General features: G+C 42.0%; 1 protein-coding gene across 1 annotated transcript in view; it reads left to right on the top strand.

Moving 5' to 3' along the window:
• Positions 1-698: 698 nt before the first annotated feature.
• Positions 699-11078, top strand: part of ZNF451 (zinc finger protein 451) — a 36838-nt gene continuing 26458 nt past the window's right edge. Inside the window, exons 1-6 of the mRNA XM_082276675.1 lie at positions 699-913; positions 1543-1626; positions 7047-7130; positions 8302-8427; positions 9589-9700; positions 10296-10446. Coding sequence (XP_082132801.1) covers positions 1546-1626; positions 7047-7130; positions 8302-8427; positions 9589-9700; positions 10296-10446 — 554 coding nt within the window. The 5' untranslated portion in view covers positions 699-913; positions 1543-1545. The remainder of the gene's footprint in view (positions 914-1542; positions 1627-7046; positions 7131-8301; positions 8428-9588; positions 9701-10295; positions 10447-11078) is intronic.

Here is an 11078-nt window from a genome sequence, read left to right as displayed (position 1 = left end):
GACAGGATGCACGGACAGGTACAGAGGGCACTGACAGATGTCATGGTGAGATCACTTTCAATTATCTTTCATGGATCATGGTGTCTGGGGCTAGTGCCTGAGGCTGGAGGAAAGCAAATGCCACCTCCATGTTCAAGAGGGGCAGGAAGAACTACAGGACAGTTAGCCTCATCCTGATCCCTGGCAAGGTAATGAAGCAGCCAATCCCGGTAACCACTTCCAGGCCTCTCAGCGACAAGAAAATCATTGAGATGTCAGTATGGCATTACCACGGGGAAATCAGGCTTGACCAGCTTGACAAACTTCTATGATAAACTGATTGCCCTGGTAGATGAGTGGAGCAACGGCCATTGTGTATCTGGAGTTCACCAGTGCCCTTGGCAACGCCTCCCGTAAGATCTTCACAAAGGATCTCTGCATATGCCTGGGCTGGATAAAGCACCGTGTGAGGTGGCTGAGCAGGGGCCGGCTGAGCACGCACAGCACGGCGGAGGCAGCGGCAGCGGGACGGCGGCGCGGCGCGGCCCGGCCCAGAGAGGCGATTTTGCCGCCTTCTCTCCCCTGGCTGCCAGCCGCAATAGCCGCTCTTCCTCCGCCTCCTCTTCCTCCTCCTCCCCCGGAAGCGGCGTGCGGGTTTTCCCCCTCCGAGCAGGAACTTGATGCAGCCCAACTGAAGGCGGACGAGGGGAGGCCGGAAGAGGGGGAGAGCCCAAAAGAAGGAAAGAGCCCGGAGCGCCGGCCAGGAGGCCGCGCCATGGGGCTGCCGCGGTAGCGCCGGCACCTGCCATGGGGAACGCTGGGCGGAGCGGCGGCACCTCCCGATCTCGGCGAGCCGTGAGCCCCGCCCCCGGGCCGCAGAGGAAGCGGGGACGCGGCGGGTCCGGGCGTTGTTGCCCGCGCGGGCCGGCGGCGGGTGAGCGGGGCCGGGGCGCTGTGCGGGCCGCGGGGCCGGCGGTTGCAGGGCAGCGGGCGGGCCCGGCGAGCCGCAGCACGGCAGGCCCGGGGCGTGCGGAGCCCGCAGAGCCCGCAGAGCCTTGTGCCGCGGGCCCGGGCGGGGACGGGAACGTGATTCAGCACCGCAGACCCCGCCGTTGTTTTGGAGCAGGACGCTCAGCCTTCTGCCGCGGTCCTAGAGCGGCCCAAAGCAGCCGCAGCTGCTGAAAACGCCCGAGGTCGCCCGCAGCTGTTAACGGGCCGGCCTCGGCTCGGCGGTGGCTGAGCGCCGCTGGGCTAGAGCTTGGGTCTCGGCTCTTCCTGGGGTTTCAGGCTCGGGCATGTCCTTGGGCTGCTACACTGCAGCTATGGCTGCTGGAGGAGTGTAGGTATTGGAATGCTTTGTAGATAAAGACACTTTTTACGTGTAGCGTGATTAGAGTCAGAATCGTTTATCACTTTTTCTGGTGTCACTGATAATTGAGAGTGATAGAGACTTGTTGAATGCAGATAGACTGCAAAGCCAAAGAAGGCATAAAATGGAAAATGCTGTATAGTTCAACAAAACTTACAAAGTGAAATGATGTAGTATGTTTTGTTTCCGTTTAGATAATGGAGTCTTGTAGCTCTGACAGCCTTCGCAAGAGTCAATCGCCAGCTTCTGAAAGTGAAGATGAGATTGAGTTCATTGGAGTAAGTAGATCTTGTAGTGGAAACACACTGCTTGTTGGAAAAAATACACTTTCAGTAGTCCAGCAAACAGGAGAGGGGGTCTTCATTGACTCTGTTGATGATTATATTTCGATGTAAAGCATTACTCTTGAATATAAAAGATAATTTCATTTGTGTTTGTGGCAGATAACAACTTGATCTTAAAGGTTTAAGTGCCCTTTCTTGGAAAGGTATAAGATGATATCAGTTGGTCCTGTAGTGAAAATATGGTCTTGAGTATCCCAGCAGATGAGGGGGGAATTACAGTGATCAGTGAGATACATGAGTGACTGTAGATAACTTTCCTGGTAATCATATTGCATAGCATTTTGCTTTATGAATAGTCCCAGTAAAGTTAATGGAATAAATCACTGCTCATTCTGCAAATCAGTGTCAAAATCACTGTACTCAGTTTAGAAAAGGAAGGAAATAATGGGTTAGAGGCCTTAAACAGTCCTCTCAAACTGTGAGGCACTCTCTATTGTACAACACCTAGTCTAATGCTGACATGGTTTATGTGAATGTAACTTTAAGACTCTTTTATCTGTTGGAGATCCAACAGATCTCCAACAGATTCCAAGCAGAGTGTTTTTCATGCTTCCTGCATTCTGGCCTCAATCTGTCATCAATGAAGTGGTGCTGGATGGCAGGGTCACATAGAATCATAGAATTGTTTAGGTTGGAAAAGACCATTAAGATCATTGAATCCAGCTATTAACCCAGCACTAAACCATGTCCCTAGGAGCCACATCTACACATCTAAAGATGTTTTTCTTGAAGGAGCAAGTCATGTTACTAAGGTCAAGTGATTAAATGATGCCAGTATTTGTAGCAGCTGTTTTTTGTAGAATTCTCTCATTTTTGAACTGAATACTGAATAATAACTAGATTCCCCCCCACCAACCCCCCCTTTTTGTGTCGTGTTTGATTAAAGCCAAAGTTCGACATACAGACTTTCTGTGGGGGTGTTTAGGTGCTCAAGTATGAAGGATAGGTGGGGGTTTTTGCCAAAATTATAAGTAGTTGAGTATCTCTGAGACGTCTTAATCTTTTGGTTGATTTGGGCAAAATTGATTAATGAGTTCAAAGTTCATTATATATACAAAAGTATTCATGTGCATCTGTAGAGAAAGACTTGGGGTTGTTGGTGGATGAGCTGGCAATGTCTGCTTGCAGCCCAGAAATTCCCCTGTGTCCTGGGCTGCATCCAAAGCAGTGTGGCCAGCCGGGCAAGGGAGGGGATCCTGCCCCATTGCCCTGCTCTGGTGAGACCCCACCTGCAGTGCTGCATCAGCTCTGGGATCCCCAGCACAGGAAGGACATGGACTTGTTGGAATGAGTCCAGAGGAGGGACACCAAGATGATCAGAGGGGCAGAGCACCTCTTCTGTGAGGAAGGACTAAGAGAATTGGGATTGTTCAGCCTAGAAAAGAGAAGGCTTCAGGGTGTCCTAATTGCAGCCTTCCAGCACCTCAAGGGAGCCTACAGAAAAGATGGAGAGGAGCTTTTAACAAGAGCATATAGTGAGAGGACAAAGGGGAAGGGCTTCAGATTGATAGTAGGTTTAGATTAGATATTAGGAAGAAGTTGTTTTCTGTGAGGGTGGTGAGGCACTGGAACAGGTTGTCCAGAGAATCTGTGGATGCCCCATTCCTGGCAATGTTCAAGGCCAGGCTGGATGGAGCTCTGAGCAGCCTGGTCTAGTGGAAGGTATCCCTGCCTGTGGCAGGGGGGTTGGGATGAGATGATCTTTCCAACCCAAGCCACTCTGTGATTCTGTGATCATGACTGAATAAGCTTCATTTTCTTCAAACTGGGTAATTAATGAACAAGGAAACTAGTGTAGCTTGGAATGTGTAATGATTGAAGGGCTGCTGGAGCACCAAGAGCAGTAACTAAAGAGAACTGAAACAAAAGAACTAAAATCGGCATTTCTGGCTGCCTTTTTTTTTTCCTTGGTTTGCCTGTGGATAATATGGATCCTTTGTGGTCCCAGTGACTGTTGCTTCCAAGAGAGGCTGCTATATATAGGAAGATGACTCTGCTCAAATTTTGTGCAGGATTGATATCTTGGGATAAGGAGCTTACTATTGTAGTTGATGAATACTAGGGGAAAGGTGTGTGACCCTGGCCATCACCTCATATCAGCAATATGTCTTCAGATCTCTCATTTGCTCCTCTGAGTGAAGGTGACTTTGGACTTTGCTGAAGGATTTCTAGACTGCTTGGCTAGCTTTAGATCATCCCATTTCCATATAATAAATGTGTATGACTGGAAACTTGTACTCTTCATAAATGTTACGGATGGATGCCTCCTGGTTACCTGCATGTCCTAAAGACCCAGTGCATAAGATGGGACTATATAAATTGAATTAGAGAAGCCACTGGGGTATCCCAACCTGTGCTCATTTTGATAGAAAACAAGTAGTTGTCAGCCGTGTGATCTGTGTTTTTCTTCCTTTTTCTCTTTTTTATTTTTCCTTCTTGACAGTCAGATGTGGCTTTGGTGTGGGTTTTTTGTTTCTTTGATCTGTTTTTTCTTTGTGGTTTTGGGTTGTTTGTTTTTCTATTTCATTCACTTGTACTATGGTGTTTGAATTCATACTGTAGGACTGTGCTTTTTCTCCATCAGATAAGGACTTTTTGTCAATCTGCTGCTGCCTGATATTTTCAGCTTTTTTAATCTGATTCACCCTCATTCAGGAAACTTGAAACTATTCTTCCATAATTTCCCACCTTTTAGTTCTTCATTGCAACGTATTTTGTCCATTTAAAATCATTACATTTTAAGTTTTACATACCACCAGAGAAATATAATTTAATCTGCAGTGCAAGCTGTTACTCCTACTTTCTTAAGATAGGATGGTCTTGCCCCCATTTTGTTTACTTGGGAAGGATAAGGCAAGAGTGAAGAAATTCACAGGTCTAATGCCCTGTGAACAAATAGACAGATAGTTCCAGTTGGCACCAAAAGCACTGGACTTAAGTTAATATACCGAATCAAGTGATTTGCTAAAGCATGGTAATTACCATTTAAAGGTTTTGCTTCCTTTCCCCCTAAGATGTTAATTATTAGATATTCCAAATGAAGTATTTGTTTCTCTGGCTTTTAGTTGCATCACAGCAGGAACTGAATAAAATGGTAGTGATGTTATGAAGCAACTCTTTTATTTTTGCACCCATCCCAAGTCAGCCAGGGATTTGAATTTTTGTATTTGCTACGTTACAAAAATCAAAACTTGTTACGTGCGTGTTGGCTCATGATGTTGGTCAGTTCTCAGCAGTCTTAAAAGTTGGAAGTCTGCTGGGACAAAGATTTAGAACACAAATAGTACAATTTATGTCAATTTTTAAAAATTTATTTTAATGTAAACTTGTTCTATAATAATTATGTTTACATGTGTATACACAGTTATGCTCACATAATTATTTGTCAAAGAGAAGTTTATTGTCACATACATGAAAGCTAGATTCATGCTTTCTGTATGCTAGTGTGTGTATAATTATGCAGAAGTTTAATTGTGCTGTTTAAGTAAACTGGGTATTTGATCTGAATGCACATAAAGCTAGAAACAACAAACAAAGCACCTTGCATGGTGTGTCAGTGGACAAGGTGTCTGTTAGCTAGGCCTAATTATCCAAAGATGGAGTGAAATGAAGAAAGGCAGGAAAGAGATATCACAGTTTAGGGCTTTTGGAGAAAACTTTGGGAAGCAATAAAAATGAGCTTCACAGAACTGCTTGAGAAGAAACTGTCCTTAGAGATGAATATGAGGCTTCATCTTTACCCGTTACCAGTTAAACAAATTTGATTGTATTTACAGTTAAATTGGGTACTTTGCATAGCATAGTGGAATTGCAGTTTTGTTGACTTAGTGCTGATGCTTCCAGGCAAAGCTGTGAATAACGGTAGAGACGCCACAGCTGCCTGGAGAATTCAAAACCTAGAAATTCTTCTACTCATGGAAGTAGCTGTGACTTTTGTTCATTGCTCAGTGGCATGGCTGTTAGTTTGTGAGAAGAATGGCTTTTGAAGATTGTTTAGAGAAGTAATTTAGAAGTCAAGCATTTTGGGTTTTTTTTTGGTTAGTTGTTTCTTTGTTGTTGGTTGGTTGTTTCATGGTTTGGTTTTTTTGGGGGGGGGGTGGTTTTTTTTAGTTTTTTTGAATGTGAAGGATCTACTGATAAGATGTGAAGAGTGAGCATATGTTAATGCTAGTACATCTGAATACTTTTGTCTTTCGGGGTGCCAAGTATGCCAGTATAGTCAGCTAGAGAGGCCCCAGCTTTCAGCTGTTCATGGAGATCTTGTCCTTGTTGGTTTTGTGTAATCTCAGACTCTTGTGTGCCAAAGTTTACTCCCCCACTCATCCTGTGGGGAGTTACAAGTAAGATGAAGCTCTCTGATCCTCAGCTTCTTAACTCCCCTATAGTGATGGAATCCTCAGGTTTGGCACCATCTTTGCATTACTATTTAGTTGAACCAGCTGGAAAGAAAGTAATTAAAATTCTCATGATTTTCAGTTTAGGGCTTGTCTTGTGTGGAGGTGAGCAGTACACAAAAATTGCATAGAAAAGGCACAGAATTTGGAAGGAAAAAGAACACTTAGTGTGTGCAAAAGACATTTAAACAAGTGTAATAATAGTTGTGTTAAATTTATTGTTTTGATCACTTGAACTTCTAGGCTTGAAAGTTACTCTGCATTTCAGCTGTCAGTTTGGTAAGTTTTGATTAGTTGCTGAACCCTGGGAGTAAGAAAATAAGAAAAATCTCTGCCCTTGAAGAAGGTACAGCTGTTAGGATCAGAGCTAAACATTTCAGAACACATTTTTGAACTGATTGGACAGTCAGGTGATCTGAGTGTGTCTTTGAACTCTTACTTGCTAACATCTGTTTAATAAAGGTTTGATTTCTTAAAAGTATTGCAGAGGCTGTCAGATTCTACAGAAGCAAATCTGAAGTGGATTTTTTTAATATATATTTCATTTAGAAAACCATGTTATCTTTATTTATTTAATCATAAAAAGTTAAGTACTCTTTGGGGGAAATTGGAGGCTGGCAGCTTGATTCATAGAAGCTTTTGTCATCTGTCCAAGATTTCATCCCTCTTCTCCCCAGTGAGACAGGAGGACTGTTTATGCCCGGCCAGCTGAACAGCTTTACTGCCTTGAAAGGTGGAAGAATGTAAAGAATGAGATGCATTGAGAGCAGCAGAGAGGATTCCATGCTGCTTTTCTCTCTGCTACTCATCATCAGGCAGTAGGTCTTCCTAGCCTGCCCTACATAGTTGATTGTTAATATCTTGAACAAACTGCCAGTATATGGCAGAGATGGTACATTTTATCTCTGAGGAAGACAATTTAATGCTTTTGTGTGTGCATTTTTAACACTTCCTTTCCAGGAGGGACCTTTAAGGCCTGTCCTTGAATGCATTGATCTTGTCAGCAGTGAGGATGAAGAACCTAACAGCAGTTCTTATTTTCATGTGAGTATGTTGTAATGTATTTTATGACATCTTGATTGAATAAAGTAATTGGTCTTCCGTATTTTTTTTCCTATCAGTTACTCTTCACAAAAGCCTTGTTAGATGTATTTTTACAAATACTAAATAACCAGTATTGAAGTATTTTGATTTTTCTACCTGCTGTTGAGTGAAAAGCAAGAATACCAACACTCCATTTTTTCCTTGGTAATTTTATTTCTCTTTCAGTCATCTTAACAAGTGTGTGAAAATAAAATGTCACTTTACATTCAGCCTCAGAAGTCAGGGTGTCCAGTTTCTAGCCTGGAAACATATCTGGTCTACTACCAGGCCTTTTCTTTCTAAAATAACTTTTTTAGGAACAATTTATGGCTTGAATGACCTTATTCCAGTGACAGTCTGGTTTTAGTTCAGCCAAATCCTTCATAATCCAATCTAAGAATGTACAAGTCAGAAGCAGGCTCATCAGTTTATCTATCCCCCAAACTTATTCTGCCTGCTCTGCAAGGCCTTTGAAAAGAGCATTGATAGACCCTACCAGAGCTGGTTTTGGCAGCAGTGACTATCTTTTGACTTTTGTTTTCCTGTGTTGCAGTAGTGGATGTTTGTAATAAACCTGATTATTAAGGAAAGGTGGATCTTCTGTTCATGCATAGGCTGACACTATGGGGATGATTTCTAGAGCTGACTGTGTAAGACGAGGAAACTACAGTATATGGTCTATCCCTTAGGCTAGAAAAAGCTAATGACCTGCCTTTCTGAAGATAGTAGACAGTGTTAGAGCAAGAATGATAGCAGTTATCAGTTTTTTAGATGGGCTGCCTGTTGGCTTTGAAGTCAGGAGGGATTTTGTTTACTTGGAAGAACTTACTTAACTTTTCATTTGTTGGAGACTTCTAGGATTCTCAGCATCATGTTCCTCTACTGCTTGGTGAGGCTAATGTTTATGTTGAAATGCCTTGAATATGTTGAGGGGAGGGTTGTTTTTGTTTGTTTTTTAACAGAAGTTACAAATGCTGGTAAAAAGGAAGAGAAAACTAGCAAGGTAGCTCATGGAACTTAGGATAAGAGTATCTTTACTGAACTATGTCGTGATGCTTGGGCATCACTTGTCAATGTATTGGTGTCTGTTACTTAACAATCACCAAATAAGAGTTTAACTTTCCAATTGTAGAGAAATACTAAGCATAAGGATCACGTTGACTATCAGAAGGAACGAGTTGCATCAACCCTGGATCGTCTGGCACGCCATGTTGAAGTAGAGAAACAGCAAAAAGAAGAGAAAAACAAGGCCTTTAAGGTATTGGATATGTTTTATTTTGGAAGAATTGCATAATAAAGGCCTTGTAGTCACAAGTGTCTTTGTTTTCACTACTGAGCTAATAAAAAAATTGGTGAGGCATACCTGGAACTAGCAACTAGACTTCTGCTTCTGGGGCATTGTGTGAAACACAACATTGACTTTGTCTCTTCTGTGGCTTTTAACTGATCAATTTTCTAGTCTTAGTGCAGTTTCTAAAGGGGGAAAAATTGGAATTGAACAGGGACAAATGTAAATCCAGAGCTGGTGAAATGTGCTGACTTCCCAGCCTAATTTTTTCAACGCTGTTAACAGCTTTTAAAAATCACGTAACTGTACTATAGTTGCAGCTTGTTATGGTCTATGGTAGACTATGCAACTGCAGTACAAGAGAGTAAAAGGCTAGATTAGATACAGAACAAGGTAGCCTTGATGTCTGGAGGCCTACATCCCCATTCTGTCTCCTCCACATTGAATTTGGCAATCTGTCTATGTCTCCACCTACACTTTTTCAACTGTAAAGTGGAGTCAGAGATAACCGTGTAACTTTTAAAGCAGTTTGAGAATGAAGGCTGAAAGATCCTTTTGTTAAAGAATATTTTCCTCTTGATAGGCTCTTTCCTCATCAGGTAATGCAAACTGCTGACTTTAAATTTAGTCTTCAAAGTGAAAATGCCTTTTTCTTTCCCTTTCGTTTAGTTTCCCTTTCGTTTAGTTTCCCTTTCGTTTAGTTTCCCTTTCGTTTAGTTTCCCTTTCGTTTAGTTTCCCTTTCGTTTAGTTTCCCTTTCGTTTAGTTTCCCTTTCGTTTAGTTTCCCTTTCGTTTAGTTTCCCTTTCGTTTAGTTTCCCTTTCGTTTAGTTTCCCTTTCGTTTAGTTTCCCTTTCGTTTAGTTTCCCTTTCGTTTAGTTTCCCTTTCGTTTAGTTTCCCTTTCGTTTCGTTTCCCTTTCGTTTCGTTTCCCTTTCGTTTCGTTTCCCTTTCCATTTTTATTGTATTGAATAGAAGTCAGTTGAGTTGTAAGATTTTTTTCCCCTCACTTATGTTTTTGTAGGCGTGTTTTTTAGGAACCAATGTGTTAGTTTTGGGATACATACTTAGTCTTTTTTCTTTACTTTTTTTCAAATTCAATCCTAACATTGTCTGGTATATTTTTTCTCTCAGGAGAAAGTTGATTCCCAATATGCTCATGGGTTGCAAGAATTAGAATTTATTCGGGAACACAGTGATACAGAAGCTGCAAGGTTATGTGTGGACCAGTGGTTAAAAATGCCAGGTGAGAATAGAAAACTAAGTTTGAGTGATGATTTTCAAGTCCTGCATTACAGAGCAGAACATGTGAAAATTTTGTTGAGCTTGCAGGTGCCTTGTGCATAACCAAACCCTACAATATTAATTTTGCTATAGCATTTCATTTGGAAGTTCTTAAGCACTTATTTCCAGGAAAGCTATCCTTGTAACACTTTGCTGCTTAGAAAAGTAAAGATAGGGAGTCTAAAAACCATTAAGGCAATGTTAATTATTTTTGTAAGCAAAGTTGCTAGACAGAAAAAAAATATTACTGTTGAACTGCTGCTTAGGGAAATGTAAGTGTGACTTCACAGTGTTTAATCAATTTAAAATACTGCCTGGAGGGACCTGGAGGAAGGGTGTCAAAGTGTTTGAAAAGTTATACTGCTGGGAATTGAAGAGACAGTGAAAGAGCAGACTTACTGTAGTAGAATTGAAGGACAGTGAGTGCACTGTTAGTTTGCTTTTAAGAATCACTACAGTTTGATTTTGGGATGTTTTAGGGCTTGTGTGTTATTTTGTTTGTTTTCTTAAGCCTCTGTAATTCAGCTTCTGGTTAAGTGCTTTGTTTTGTAACACAGGTCTGAAACCAGGCTCTGTTAACGGTGGAAGAAGGGGTGGTTATAAGAGGGCAGGTCAGACTCGAGTCAACAGCAGTCCCAAATATTGTCCTGTGATGCATTGCAACAGACAGTTTGATAATGTACATCTTCTTCTAGGTCACCTTCAAAGGTAAGGACATACTGTGCAAGAGTTCAGTGCAAAGAATAATACTAAAAGAATGTGCTCTAACTTAGGACATCAGTACCAAGTCTGCTTTAAACTGCCTGTGCTGACGAAGCTTCATTTTGAGAGCCGATAAATATGTTACAGTTTATATAGATGAGCTTCATGGGGTTTTTTTTGTTGGTTTGGTCTTTTACTTGGTGTTTGTGGTTTGTTTTTTTCATTCAGAATTGATGTCTTCCTCTTGTCGTGCATTTTTTAGTATATGGGGTTTTTTGAGAAGTAAGATTTCTGTACTCCAGTTTAGTTGTATCTTCATCCAAACTTGAAATAAAGCAAAAGACTACGTTACACAATTTGATGGTAAAATAAAAAGAAAAGCCCCTGATGTAGGGAAAGAGGAGCAAAAGCTGTAGGCTATCTGTTCATAGCTGATCTTGCTAGTCAGTACTCAGTGTGCCTGTGTTCAATTCCAGCAGATACTGCCTTTTAACTACTGAACGTGTCCATGGGCAAGGTGGTGAGAAGTTGAAGGGAATGTCATGGGTTAACCCCCGTAGGCAGCTCAGCCCCACACAGCTGCTCACTCACCCTATTGGGATGTGGAAGAGGGAAGGGTAAAAGTGAGAAGACTGGGC

This window comes from Coloeus monedula (genome assembly GCF_965178545.1).
Source record: "Coloeus monedula genome assembly, chromosome: 2".
In the NCBI taxonomy this organism is placed as follows: Eukaryota; Metazoa; Chordata; class Aves; order Passeriformes; family Corvidae; genus Coloeus; species Coloeus monedula.
This window is presented reverse-complemented; position numbering and strand designations above follow the sequence as displayed.